The sequence below is a fragment of the Phacochoerus africanus genome, chromosome 1 (assembly GCF_016906955.1).
Source record: "Phacochoerus africanus isolate WHEZ1 chromosome 1, ROS_Pafr_v1, whole genome shotgun sequence".
In the NCBI taxonomy this organism is placed as follows: domain Eukaryota; kingdom Metazoa; phylum Chordata; class Mammalia; order Artiodactyla; family Suidae; genus Phacochoerus; species Phacochoerus africanus.
This window is the reverse complement of record NC_062544.1, coordinates 123799778-123815247: the sequence shown is the minus strand read 5'-3', so window position 1 is coordinate 123815247 and position 15470 is coordinate 123799778. Positions and strand designations below refer to the sequence as shown.

The window sequence follows — 15470 nt, the reverse complement described above, 5'->3', positions numbered from 1 at the left end:
ACAATGGAATACTACTCATCCATAAAAAGAATGAAATTCTGCTGTTTACAACATTATGAATGGGCTTGAAAGTGTTAGGCTAAGTGAAATAAGCCAGAAAGAGAAAGACAAATGTGTGATTTCACTTATAAGCAGAATATAAAACAAAACAAAACAAAAAACAAAGGAACAGATAAAACAAAAGGAAACAGACAGATCAGATGAGTGATTACAGAGGGAAGAGAGGCTGAGGGGTGGGCGAAACAGGTGAAGTCACCATCATCTGTATGGTGACCGATGGTAACCAGACATAGTGGTAATCTCTTTGTAGTGTACCCAGAAGTCAAATTCTAATGTTGTACATCACCTGAACATTATATTTAGAAAATAGATGCCACCGTATAAGTGTAGTTTAGAAAAGCTATTATCCTAGGGAGAGGATACAGAGTTTCCAAAGATTTCCCCTTGGGCCTGGAACTTCCCATAATGGAAAAAATGCCAGGCACAGGTGCAGGGGCAAGTAGGAGCCACACTGCGGATAAGGAATTACTTTTCTCCAGTGATTGACAGGATGACCAAGTACCTGGCATTCACAGCATTCTTTGCAGGGCATCCACTAATTGTTTATAAATTAAACTGTGTCTATACAATACTAGCCTAAAGCAAATGCTCACACTAAAACCTGAGTGGTACCAGCAGCAGGTACCAAAATTTAAAAAAAAAAAAAATGGATGAGAAGGAAAATGAGCCCCTCACAATCTTACCTCTACCACTTCCCAACCAATTTTTAACTGTAAGATGGGGAAAGACTACCATTATACTGGATGGTAATAATGAGACCTCCAGACCGCCCACAATTTCAGTGTCCATCAGGGGATGGTTTGGGGCTCCTGGTAAAAAGGGAAATGCTCTATATAGTCTGGAAGTCAAGACATACCAACTCTAGTTCTAGCCTTCTACTAACCTCCCTAATTTATTTTTTCAAGTATTTATCCAGTAATTACTGGGGAAGGAAAGGTAAGTAAATCATACATTAGTTCCTGTCCTCACAGAATGTACACCTGGTGGAAAAGACAGGCCCAGCAAAGAAAGAGTTAAGAGAAGCAACCCTGCAAGTGGGACAGATGGAAACAGATGAGCATCCAACCCCTGATGGGAGAAGGGGCAGGGGTTTCAACAAGACTCGATGGGATAGACCTGAGGGAGGAAGTGAGCTGACAAGAGGGAGCACAGCATAAGAAAAAGGCCACGCAAAGGCCCCCTGTGGGTAGTGGAGGCAAGTGGAGAAAGCCAGGGTGATTGTTGGCCAGGGTGGGAGTGGCCAGGGGCTCCAGAGTGAAGCAAGGCCAGTGTGTAGTCTGTCAAAATCCCCAAGGGAAATGGAGAGGTCCTCAATGTGGTTGAGAGACAGCAAGAAAGAAAGAGGGAGAGACAGAAAGACAGACATGATTGGGTTAGAAAAATAAGATTTTTCTGGCTACTAAATGGAGAAGGCCTGGGAGAAAAGGAGCATTGGACAAAGTGAGTTGGCACAACCTCAGAGAGCCAAGTCATGGGATTATCCTGGGTCTCAGTTAACTCACTGCTAAACGGAGCAACATGAACAAAGTGGATTAGGTGACCCTTTAATCCTCTAAGATATGACAGATGACAACCTAGCAGGGGATCTGTGCCCTAAAAGAAGAAAAGTAGGCTTCAAAAATTACCCTCAAAATTCAAAATTGACATGAGTCTAGTTATGAAAAATAGCGCTGGTTTGCTGGTAAATTAGGCTTCGTTCTACCCAGAAAATAGTTTCTACCACCTGAGTGCAGGGACTGGGGCTGTGGGGATAAGGGAAAGGAAGTGAGGCTTAGCAGGCAGGAAACAGCTTGTCCTATGTGTCTTGCCAAAGAGAGACCCAGGGAAATAGCTCTGACTTGAATTCTAGGGTGCAGGCAAGACAATAGAATAGGCTGCAAAGAACCCAAGAATCTGGACATTGGAAATAGGACAATTTTAAAAATGAAAAGCCAAAGCACATTTAGCACACCCTCCAAAAAAGAAAAGATCTTTTTAAATTATACTTAAATTTTCTTTGTGGGGCAACCTTGTACTAACCAGAAGTCCTTTGGGGTATTACAAAGGCAGAGTTGGGCATGCACAGTTTGAGTGGTACTGAACACCCAGATGTTTCCAAACATCTGTCCATCTGGCTGATGGTGTGCTTCTAATCAGAAACGCAGGCAGCTTCTTTGTAAACAAAATGGCCAATTCATTAGTGGCATAAAATAAAACTCAGAGCTTAAAGAAAAAAATGTGATTCAGGAATGAGGACTTCATGCTGGTCCAACTTCAGTGCCTATGTTTATAGCTATCAAGTATCATAAAGATACCTCCGAGGGGTTGGGGGGATGTAATAAAAAGAATTTAATGGTTTGGCATCAAGAAAACTTGGAAACTCCAAGAACATACAATTGAGGGGTCCCTGTGTGTTTCACTCATTGAAACCCTTCCCATCAATATATCAGGAACAGAACTTTTATTGGAATGAGGACACATTCAGGCTTTCACCATCAATACCAGAATCTCTACTCCATAAATACAGGAAGCAAAAACATTTTTCAAACTTTGGTTCTCATCTGTGGTCAGCTATAAAGAAGATAGGTAGAAGGGAGAGAAGGGGGCCAAAGTTCTGAGCAGAAAGTGAAAACAGATCAATAGGCAAGATCCTGGGCCTTGTTAGAGGAGCGGGGAAACTCAGGGAGATGGGCAAAGAAAGGTGGGAGAGAACAAAATGCAAAAAAAATGTAAGCCCATGGACAGATACTTATCAACAGAACAGCAAGAAGAGAAACAAAATAGAAATTGAAAGAAGGGAAATCCCCAACAGTCAGAAATGAGAAGATAAACAGAATTCCTCAAAACTCTCTTACCAATCTCGGGACCACTAAAGGCTTGTCTATGCATGTGACACTTGGGAAACCATGCTGGTGCTGTGGAATGACATCTGGAGCAAGCACTCAAGTCCATGAATTTGGGTAGAAATCAAGAATCATGAAAATCATCCTTGGAAACCCTGTAAGGAGCCCGTAACAGCAGTCGGGTGCTAACCCTTGTCAGTTTCTCCACCAACCTTGGACCAGAACACTGATTCTTTAGGACAGCACAGAGACAGCAGTTAGCTTGAGCTATGAGCTTCAGTGACCCATGGAACACAGAATGTCTTCCACTGTCAGACACTTGCTTGGTCCCAGGGGACCCTTGCCTGGTGGGCAAGCAGAGCAACAACGCCAAAAGTTCCTCTTATACTGAGCTAGGGTCACATGCTTAGTTAGAGAAGCAGCACATGGAAATGACTGAGGTTGTTAACATTTTATTTTTCTCTGTATACCAGCCTGCAAAGTTGTTCTTTTCTTCTTTTTTGAAACTAGAATTTATTTATTTATTTATTTTTGGTTTTTTAAGGGCCGCACCTGAGGCATATGGAAATTTCTGGGCTAGGGGTTGAAGAGGGGCTGCATCTGCTGGCCTACACCACAGCCACAGCAACAACAGGTCAAGCCACATCTGCGACCTTTGCCACAGCTTCTGGGAACACCAGATGCTTAACCCACTGAACAAGGCCAAGGACAAACTTGCATCCTCACTGATACTAGTAAAGTTCTTAACCCACTGAGCCACAATAGTAACTCTGAAGTTGTTCTTTTTTTAGTTTAAGTCTGTGGGTTCTTACGGTGCTGCTTTAGCATAAAGTTCCAAGGACCGCACAAAATAAAGTGGATGCAACAGTCTCGTAATCCTTGTCTGAATTTTATGGGCTCAGCAACATATTAGGACACGGTTCCTGACCTCCTTACCTATACCAACTTTATCCACCATTGATATACTTTTACTAGTCTAGCAACTATTTTGATTTCATCTACGCCAGACACTGTGGTATGTGTGAACAAATAAGAACGTAGGCAAAGAAAAAATACAGTTGGAGTTCCTGCTGTAGCACAGTGAGTTAAAGATCTGGCATCATCTCTGGGTTAAAGATCCAGTGTTGCTGCAGCTGTATTTTAGGTCACAGCTGTGGCTCAGATTCAATTCCTGGCCCTGGAACTTCCATATTCCATGGGTGAGGCAAAATACACACACACACGTTTGTATATATGTATACACACACACACACACACACACACACATCTATTTGCCTATCTATCTATCTGCCTATCTATAGTAAACCTATGTAAAGTGTGAACATGGAAGTAACATGCATTATGGCAGCTGCATTTACTATTTTCCTTGGTGTGGAGTGAAAGAAAAACTAGTGAAAAACACAAAAATACTCTCCAAATACTTAAAACTCATAGGAGACTGTGGCTTATTAACATACATCAGAAGTGCAGTCTAAGTCTTAAATTCTGATCATTTAGCTAGAAGTTAATGCTAGGAACATAAGATTATCTTGAAATGTTCTTGATGAATGCATTATCTTTTCATTCTGCAAAAATGAGAGAAAGGGAAATAACTTTAGATGAAATCAAATGAGAACTGGCACAAGAGACAGTTATGGCTCTTCAGGAAGAAATAGAGAGATGCTATCTGTCTTGTAAAGATATTTTAGACAACTTTTGAGAAGTAGGCTAGGTATAACCACGTTGCTCTATTGATTATGCTAGATTGAATATATAGCCCTCTCAGGGGGTTAAGGCAGATGTGAACATTAAAACTGTTTTATGGCAAAGTTACTGTCTGTATAGAACAGGCTGCTTTAAATATTAACTTTCTACATTCATATTTTAATATACAAAAGACAGTCTATTTTACAGATAAGTGACCTGTAAATTTCCACCAGAAAAAAATAAATATTCTTTCCTGAGTTTATTTTCTAGAAATACAAGGTTCAAAAAAGGACTTCTGGGGAAGAAAAATATGTGTTGCTTAAAAACTAATGATTAAAGAAAAATCAGCTTTTTCTGTATCTAGGGATGCAAGTTAGGTATCAAATGAATGACCGTAACAAGACAGACAATGTAGCTCATGACGTATGGGTTTTAGAAATTAAACTTTTAATCTGTCTGATAACTGAAATATAGATCCACATGCAGATTTAAGAAATAACACAGAGTTCTTGTGTTCCCTTTATCCAGTTTCCCCAAATCCAGTTTCCTACATCTTACAAAACTATAGTACAAGTGGACTAGGGGTTTGGGGTAGTAGATGCAAACTATTACATTTAGAGTGAATAAACAAGATCCTACTTTATAGCTCAGGGAACTACATCCAGTCTCCTGGGATAGACCATGACGGAAAAGAATGTGAAAAAGAATGTATACATATATGTATAACTGAGTCACATTTCTGTACAGCAAAAATAGGTACAACATGGTAAATTTGTAATTAAACTATATTTTAATATAAAAAACTATAGTAAAATGATATATATATATTTTTAAAACTGATATGATCCAGGTTGCCTATCAGTATTACTCACTGTGGATATTATCAACTGCTAACGTGCACTGTATGTGTACTGTGTTCAACTCAATTTACATGATCCATGCATCACAGACAAAGCAACCGAATCTTCATTTCTATAAAATACTGGAATATTTATGAACTCACTTGGCATTTTAAGAACTGCTAAATAAGATGTTTCTAGGTTCACGCTTATTTAAAAAAAAAAATAAGTTGATTTTTGCACCCGAGATTCTAGCCCACTGTAAATTGAAACTCTTAAGAGAAGAGAAAAACAATTCAATGTTCCCATTTAAAAGTGCATATAAATGGTTGGCACTTTCTAAAAACCTCTCCTACAGAATCATGTTAGATTATTTATGAGATACTGGCCTATCTAGTATGATGTCGTAAATTTTGTAGTAATAAACACAGTTTGAGAAGTAACGAGGATTTATTTCTGCTTCTCAAAAAGCCGGGCTTCTTCTGAAATTTTGGAGACAGATACATTCACATTTGGATGGCTGTGCTCGAAAATCAGGGACATGCATGCACTCCCAGACATGCAACAAGTTGTGCATCACTCTAGGAAGCCAGCCGAGTGACAGAGATTGATAATCAGCTTCTGGAAGATCAAGGTCATGAATCAACTTGCATTGAGTGAACCCTACACTCGTCTAAAACCTGTCATTGGCGATACCAAGCTGAAAGCTGTCACTGAAACGTGTTATCTTTGCAGAAGGCTGTCAAGTGTTGCAAGTCAAGTAGAAAACCGTATCAGAGAGCCCAGCGAATTGCCTTTGGCAGGCTTCTGGAATGTGGCACTGAGGGGGCAACTCAACTCCAAGACTGGATTACCCCAGGGTGGCAAAGCTCCCATCCACCTCATTCAGGTCATCTGAGGAATATTCCCACCACAGTTCTCCAAAGGACACTCACATTTGAAATGTAAAGCAGTGCCACTGGTAGAGAAATTCTAAATTGTAATAACAAGAACACCATCTATATTGAGGGAATAGAGAGGTGAGGGGGAAAAGGTAGGTACAAATAACATCACTGGTACATAAGGTTGTCCTGAGCAGATGGTCAAATGGATGAATAAGGTACAGGAAAAGATAGCCTGCTATAAGGCAGGGAGAACTGTTTACATTATAAAAAAGAGCTCAAAGCTAGGAATCACTGTGCTGAGTGACTGGGAAGCAATTGTGAGAACAAATCAGGCCAACCCAAAGCAATCAGCCAAGAATAATCTCAGACAAATGCTGGCTTGGAGAAAGAAAATGGATCCCCAAAGTTGTATGTACAGCCAGTTAGGTTTTTTTAAAAAAGGCAACTCAGTGACCCACAACATGAATGGGACCAAAGAACAGATAATGAAGTCATTTTAGCTCAGCATGAAGGCTTCAGGCAGCCAAGAGTCCTGAAGGGATATCTGAGAGTGATTGTAGTGAGATCTTGGTGACAAAGGGATCATTTCAAAAAGGGGGGTGGGGGGATGGAGGGGAGTTTTAATAAACTGTGTTACAAATGTTGAAAAATAAGATAAGAAAAATATCTTTAGTACCAACAGAATCCCAGGCAGCACTAGTCAAAGATGTAACATAACACCTAGGTATTTATTTTTCAGATCAAAATGCACAGCAAGGCATTCTCTGCTACTTCCATGGATAATCTGTAACTGCTAGTTGCACAATAGTGATTAAGAGGAAAACAGGCTCTTTGTATTAACAATGTTGAAAATGTGGTATTTCATATTCACAGACCCCACATAACAGGTGGGGTGGGTAAAAGGAAACAAGTAGAATTAAACTGCTGGTGTGATACACAAAGGGACAAGACAGTGTTCATCTGCATTCTAAGATTAACAAAGTAAATTCTCAAGGAAGATAAGAATTTTATTTCCATTTGCACATTTGGCATAATGCTGCTGAAAAGAACGTTCTGGGAGGAGTTCTCGTCATGGTGCAGTGGTTAACGAATCCGACTAGGAACCATGAGGTTGCAGGTTCGGTCCATGCCCTTGCTCAGTGGGTTAATGATCCGGCGTTGCCGTGAGCTGTGGTGTAGGTTGCAGATGCGGCTCGATCCAGCGTTGCTGTGGCTCTGGCGTAGGCCGGCGGCTATAGCTCCGATTCGACCTCTAGCCTGGGAACCTCCATATGCCGAGGGAGCGGCCCAAAAGAAAATAGCAAAAAGAAAAAAAAAGAAAAGAACGTTCTGCAGTGATGGAATGTTTTCTCTCTGTGCTGCCTGGTATGGGAGCCACTAGCATATGTGGCTACTGAGTACCTGAAATGTGGCTTGTAAAATATTACCCAAAGTGACCTATAGATTCAATGAAATCTCTATCAAAATTCCAATGGCATTTTCCACAGAACTAGTCAAAATAACATTATACTTGCTGATTTCAAATTATACTGCAAAGCTATGGTAAAACAATATGGAACTGGCACAAAAATACACGTATCAACCACTGGAACAGAATTTAGAGCCCCAAAGTAAACACAAACATATTTGGTCAATTACTATTTGACAAAGAAGCCAAGAATACACAGTGGGGGAATGACAGTCTTGTCAATAAATGGTGTTGGGAAAATAGGATATTCACATGCAGAGAATGAAGTTGGACCACTACCTTACATCCCCTACAAAAATTAACTTGAAATGGATTGAAGATTTAAATCTAAGACATGAAATTATAAAACTCCTAGAAGAAAACATAGGGGAAAAACTACTTGGCATTTGTGTGGCAATGATAATTTAGATATGACACCAAAAGCATAAGAAACAAAAGCAAAAACAACAAAAGAGACTACAACCAAACTGAAAAGCTCTGCATTGCAAAACAATCAATACAATGAAAAGGCAGAATGGTATATGTCAAATTATATCTCAATAAAGCTGGAAAAAAAATAACTTCCCCTCCCAACTACAAAGATCTGAATGTGTGTCTTCTCTGCTTTCAAACATTGTAAACAGAAAACCTGACAAAGTGAAAAACAAAAAACAAAACAAAACGAAAAAAACGATATATGGCTAGTAAAACTGAGGGAGTGAATTCTAATTTTACTAAACTTTAATTAATTAAAATTGAAATTGAAATATAGCCACACAGGGCTAGTGGCCACCATACTAGACAGAAAAGATTTCTAAAAGTTCATTCTATATACTTTACATGTACTGATTCACTTAATCCTTCCAACTCTATGAGGTTGATATCATTTCATTATTCACGTAAATTTTTATTTTTATCCTATTATATATTTTAAACTTTTTAAAGCACGAAGTAGTTAAGTACTTGGCCCCAAATCATGTAGCTTGTAACGCAAGTGGCCAATTCTCAAACCAAGGACCAATTACAAAGCTCTCACTCAACTCTACATTCTCTATAGTGACATACACTAGACATGATAAGGTAAATACCAGAGACACCAGAAACATTTCCTGTTGTTCTGTATACAGGTGAAGAAGGCATAGCCTACCTGTTTTCCCTGTGTTTTTCATCCAGGTCTTGTTAGAAGACTCAACGTCAAAGCCATCAAGTTGTAGCTCCTGGTACTCTTCACCAACACGTGCATGCTGGTCTAAAATGTCTATAGGCGACTGGTGACGGCCCCCACAGCTGACGCTAGATGTGACCCAGTGCTCAGGACCATAGGCACCTGTTAAAAGAAAATAAGACCTTAATCCTGATGGCTCAAGGAGATGAAATGAGTAAAACATAGGAAAGTCAAGCACTGCATCTTCCAAGGCATATTTTCCTACAGGTCCACCCCTGTGCCCAAACCCCACCAAACACTCATTGGCCATGGATTTCCCCATCACCCTAAATCTGATACAGCTCACAGTTGATATAAACAGAGGTTCCATGAAAAAAGGGGCAACCATGAAAAATCTTTTAGATCACAGTAATGGAAGCTTCATGGCTGCAAGAGCAATTGACGAAGTTCCCTGAAAATGATACATATGCTTGCCATCTGGCCAATAACTTGGCCTCACTCTGTGCGGGCTTCATTGTCCCTAATCCTCATCCCAAACAGTAAGATAAAAGAGACTATCAGAAAGAACATGTACACTGATTAGCAAAGATTTAGCAACCTCAGGGCACTTTTCGAAATCATTTATGAGTGCCATCACACTTGCAAGACAACGTTAACATCACCGTTTTCTTTACTGTAGGGCTCCAATGAAATTGGGAACTGTCAAGGGCTTTTCCTGCATGTCATTTTACCTCTTGGCTAAAATTTCCCAAGGCTGCGTATTATGAGTCATAAAGGAAGAGAGTGTGCATTTGCATATGTTTGAGCCAAACTTTATCTTCATCTCACATCAATATATTTGAAGAAAAAAAGGAGGGGTGGAAGTTCTTGTCGAGGCTCAGTGGAAACAAATCCGACTAGTATCCTTGAGGACTCAAGTTCCATCCCAGGCCTCTCTCAGTCGATTAAGGATGGGACATTGCAGTGAACTATGGTATAGGTTACAGATGTGGCTTGGATCCTGCGTTGCTGTGGCTATAGCATAGGCCAGCAGCTGCAGCTCCGATTTGACCCCTAGCCTGGGAACCTCTGTATGCCTCTGGTGCGGTCTTAAAAAGACAATTAAAAAAAAGAAAAGAAAAGAAAAAAAGGAAGGGAAAGGGCTCAGAAGGCGGGGTTCCAATTACCCTATCCATTCTAAATTTTTTTTTCAGATGCCAAAAGGAGCCACTGAAAAAGTGAATAAAGTGCTTATTGATATATTTGATGGCTGATCCAATTATAAACTCTAGTTAGCTACAATTGGGCCTGTAACTTTGAATTATGAAAACTAATGTTTAAATTGTGCCTGTGTGTGTGTGTGTGTGTGTGTGTGTGTGAGAGAGAGAGAGAGAGAGAGAGCCTTTTAGAAACTCACTACTACAATAAATTACACTCAGTGGAAAAAAAAATGTATGTCAAGATCAATCCAAACACTTATGACTCCAAAGAAAGAAGAACATAAACCATCATTTGTAAAAACACAGGCACCTGGTAGTTATCCTACTTAAAAAAAAAAAAAAAAAAAGAACTCTGCAACCACTTAAAAGTACTTGCCATTCATGTTATTTCTCATAACCTTCCAGACATGGGTGAAATATAATTTAGCACTCTATAAAAATATAATCAGGGTTCATACCAGTGAGATTCATTTGTTCACTGGTAACAATCTGAAGATTTAAGCTGACCATATGCTTGCTTTCACACTTCTATCCAATATACGTTCAAGTGCAATTTTAATTGAAACTGATCTTCCACTTCAGATTTTAAATTAATTCTTCTTCGGAGTGCTTCATGCTCCAGACACCCTTGCCTTGCAAAAACCCCTATGTCATTAGTGGAGGAAATAGAACACTTTTTCTAAGCTTGCAGGTATTGATTACCTATTCTCACACTGAAGCACCACTGCCATTCCACACTGTATAAATCTCTTCAGTGTTAAGACACTTTATAAAAGACTGAGAATTATATCATTAATCATTTCTAGTTGCACAAGTCTCATAGCATTAAATGCTTTGTTTTTCAGAGCTTTGAATAAATGCTTTTAAGTAAAAAACATGACACTAAATAAAGACTGGGGTGAGCTTAAACCTAGCTTTGGAGGACGGGCAATTGCAAGAAGCCTTCCTCTCTCAAGTCTGACATTATCTAAAATAAGAAGAGAAAGTCATGTGCATTTTAGTTTCATCTTATTGACTCTTTCATAAAACATTTGCATTTTGGCAACTGGATGCATTTTCAGCAGCTCACCAACTCTGACATGACAACCTAATACGCAAGGCTACTTTCCTCAAATAGGGCAGTTTGACCTCCAAAAGTAATTTCCCATTCACCTGTTGAGTAATTTCCCATTCACCTGAATGAGGTCTTGATGGAGACATACTAGGACCTAAGAAATCTAACAGTAATTCTCACTCAATCTAGAATAAAAAATATTTTCTTTTTAGTTCAATGAATGCATCTGAAATTTCTGGCTAAAGGTTTGATCTCAGTGTAAACATCCCCTTGCCAGGGAGGCTGCCATGAGAAAGGCACTAGATTCTGTGTTATCCGAGCAAAAGGTTCATGCTTTACTTTGGACATCTTATCACAGATGTAATTTATGGTTTACTCTTTAATGTTTGGCTTCCCCACTAGCTCATTACTCTAGGAGAATGAGTTTCTTCTCCATCTTGTTCGACGTTAACGCAATGTCTAGCACAGAACTGTACATGCAGTGAATCCCTAGTATGTGTGTGTGTGTACGTATCTATATACATACATATATATATGCATAAATACATGAAATGGAAGATGAGATTAAAGAGTTTTCTATAGTTCTGTACTCTAATGACACTATAGCATGTTCTCTGTGAATTATTTTGGTTTTAATTTTATACTTCTATCTGCTGATTTCTTCCTAAGTCTTCCTCTTTCCCTGAGCTCAAGAGATAGGTTGTCAATTTCAGAAGTAAATATTCCTTTCTTTTTTCATTAATACTTTAACTTAATCTGAATAATGATAAGGTAAAATAAGCTGCAAATATGTGATGCACATGACAGAACTGTGTGCAAATTTAACAAGCCCACCAAGGGCGATTACGATTTGTTTAAAAGAAAGGAATGTGATAGAACTTTGCTTTCAATGCCTTTTGAGAAGCATGATTACTTTCAAGACTCTCATTTTCCCTATGCTTTAACACAGCTCTCTAATAAAAGAAGGTCAATCTAGGAGGAAAATTAATTTTATTCACCAGTTCATCACTATACTCATTTCAATATTGACTCAACACTAGCTCAGAACCAAGCTCAGTGCTAAGAAATGGTTGCTGGGGGTAGAGTTGCCACAGGACCCTTATGGCTCCCCTGGGCAATTTAAGCTGCCTGTAGCTCTGTCTTCTCATCTGCACAATGGGGAAAACAAGTGGTGTCAACATCAAAGGGTGGTTGTGAGGGTTACATCAGATAATCCACATAAAGTACTTAGAATAGTGCTAAACAAGGGAAACTCAGTAGGTGGTGGCTCCTGTGATTACTGTCATTGCTTTTTGTGTGCTAAAATGTGAAGTAAACCCTTCAAAAACCAGAGTAGATAATGGAGGAAACCATGGTTCAGTCCAAACATGGACTAAGGTAGGTGGATGAGGCATTCTGCAGCAGACAAAGAGAGGGGACACTGGAAGGGAGTCACTTCCTGAAGTACAGAGAAATCTGCTAGGTCCAAGTGCCTCCCACTTGGTCAAAGGACAAGAGTCAAAAGTACAGGTGACCCCATGAGGAGGTGAATTTAATCTCAGCACCCACTGCATTTAGTGATGAACTTCCCAAGAGTAAAGCAGAAAAAGAGAAAAAAGACAACTTCCTAGTGGAGAGACCTAGTAAATACCACCTTAGCCATGGGATGAAGGTCAACCTCACCTTGGATATCATGGATTATTATACACACCTGATAGGCTGTGATGAGAAGGGCCCATCACCTCTGTGGGATTCTTTCTAAAAACTCACAACCAAAATCATCAGACCAACCCAAGCTGAGGAGTATTCTACAAAAGAGTTGGCCAATGTTCCTCAGAAACGTTGAGGTTATGACAAACAAGGACAGGCTAAAATAACTGTCACACAGCAAACTAGGAGCCCAGGCAGAGATTACAATGTGGTACTCAGGTCTGAATAAAGGAACCAAGCATGGAAATTAGTGAAGAACTCATGAGGTCTGAATAAGGGTTGGAGTCGGTTAACAGGAACACATCACTGTGTGTCTCCTTGATTCTTGTCTACAGGGTCTTGTGGTTACTGTGATTAGAAGCAGACATATTTATGAAACCTCACAAAAGGCTTATGTGTTAAATGGGGTTACGTTTTAATATCCAGATTTTACTGGACTTGCTGTTTGTTATTTATTTGGGGGGCCGGTCCACAGCCTAGCAGATGATGGAGATACACACTGATTTATAGATAATGCAAATTCTAAGAAAGGAATTTGCACAGACCAATGTCCAAGAAAAAGAGAAGTGGTGCAAAGATAACACACAAGTTTTTGAACAATATTTCATCAAAGTTATATAAAAACCTTATAAAATTGGAGAAATTCAACTCTAAAAATTATACTTAAGGAGTTCCCGTCGTGGCTCAGTGGTTAACAAATCCGACTAGGAACCATGAGGTTGTGGGTTCGATCCCTGGCCTCGCTCAGTGGTTAAGGATCTGGCGTTGCTGTGAGCTGTGGTGTAGGTTGCAGACATGGCTCGGATCCCACGTTGCTGTGGCTCTGGCACTGGCCGGCAGCAATGGCTCCGATTAGACCCCTAGCCTGGGAATCTCCATATGGCTGCAGGTGTGGCCATAGAAAAGACAAAAAAAAAAAAGACAAAAAAAATTATACTTAAGAAACAATACTATTAGCTTAATTTATGGCCCATTTGTGCCTTAAAAGAACCCACTTCTACCTCCTTATTGTACTGTTAACAAGTCCCTATTATTTTTCACATTCTGAGATGATACAATTCAGTTGTCGAGCACCAAGAAGACATATTTCTCCAGTAGAGTGAATAAATCATACAACTGCAGATTAATTCCAGCTGGTCTGTTTAAGGAAGACAATTCCCCATGTGAAAATAATGGCAAATACTGTTAAATCTGGACCCACATCTGAGATCCTGCTTGATGTTCAGTGTTTCTTTCTTTATTTCTTTCTATGGCCACACCTGCAGCATATGGAGGTTCCTGGGCTAGGGGCTGAATCAGAGATGCAGCTGCAGGCCTACACCACAGCCAGGGCAACAGCAGATCTGAGCCATATCTACAATCTATACCACAGCTTGCAGCAACACCAGATCCTTTACCCACTGAGCCAGGACAGGGATTGAACTCACATCCTCATAGACCCTATGTCGTGTTCTTAACCTGCTAAGCCACAACAGGAACGCCTCAGTGTTTCTTTAAGGCAGATTTAACTCAAAGAACTTGGTTGACATGCATAAATTCTGAGCCAAAACTAAGTTATTGTATTCAAAGAAAAATCAAATAAAAATCTGCAAGAAGTAGCTCAATTTTACCTCCCAGTTCTAGTAACATCCAAGATGAGCAACTATAACTGGTTAGCAATAAGACTTTAATTTTTTTTTAGGGCCACACCCATGGTATGTGGAAGTTCCCTGGCTAGGGGTAGATGGGAGCTGCAGCTGCAGACCTATGCCACAGCCACAGCAATGCCAGATATGAGCCATGTCTGTGATCTACACCACAGCTCATGGAAATGCCAGATCCTTAACCCACTGAGCAGGCCCAGGAATCGAACCCACATCCTCATGGATACTAGTCAGGTTCATTACCACCAAGACACAACAGGAACTTCCAAGACTTATCTATAGTTTAAGTAAGACATCTCACTTCTCGCTATTAATATCTGACTTGAGAAAGGAAACAGAAGTGCTATTTTTAGAGCATATAAATCATACTTTTGTCTAAAAGGAAGGACTCTGAAATATCTATGATTTGTATTCCAAACAATCATTTCTTTAAATACATAAGAGATTCTTTGCAGAAAATAAGCATACACCTTGAATTTATTTTACCATAATATATCCAAATAATGGTTTCTATTTGCTAATGAAAAGCCATTAAAAATAATGAATTCTGTCTAAATCTAATTAAAAACAAAACTAATATACATGTTATGTGCTATTTCTAGTCAAATATGCTTATTAATGCCTCCCTCAAGGATTTTATATTAAAAGTATTACCTGGATCCAGGGTTAGTACCTTGCATCTTGATGTCTACTTTTAACCAACAGCAACAATGCAAAAATATGCGTATTCATTTTTTTTACCTAACATTATAATTAATGCTTTTTTTCCTCAAATCTAAAACACATCTTTAAACTCTTCCATTTTTTTAATTAAAAAGCTTTATGGGACTTAACTTATGATTCTTTTGCATTTTTCACTCCTGGTAGCTTAATTACCTTTTGTGCATTTATTGCTATATTTATGAAAAAAGGAAAAAGTGCTGAAAAGTATTCCTATTGCTAATCTCCATTGTTTTCATTTTATTCAAGTATAAGTATAAAG

At 39.3% G+C, this 15470-nt stretch overlaps 1 protein-coding gene across 2 annotated transcripts in view; it reads right to left on the bottom strand.

The window, feature by feature from the left end:
- PTPRG (protein tyrosine phosphatase receptor type G) overlaps positions 1–15470 on the bottom strand; it is a 730473-nt gene that overhangs the window by 301460 nt on the left and 413543 nt on the right. For both annotated transcript variants that reach the window (XM_047778440.1, XM_047778433.1), the window contains exon 3: positions 8886–9065. In XM_047778440.1, coding sequence (XP_047634396.1) covers positions 8886–9065 — 180 coding nt within the window. The remainder of the gene's footprint in view (positions 1–8885; positions 9066–15470) is intronic.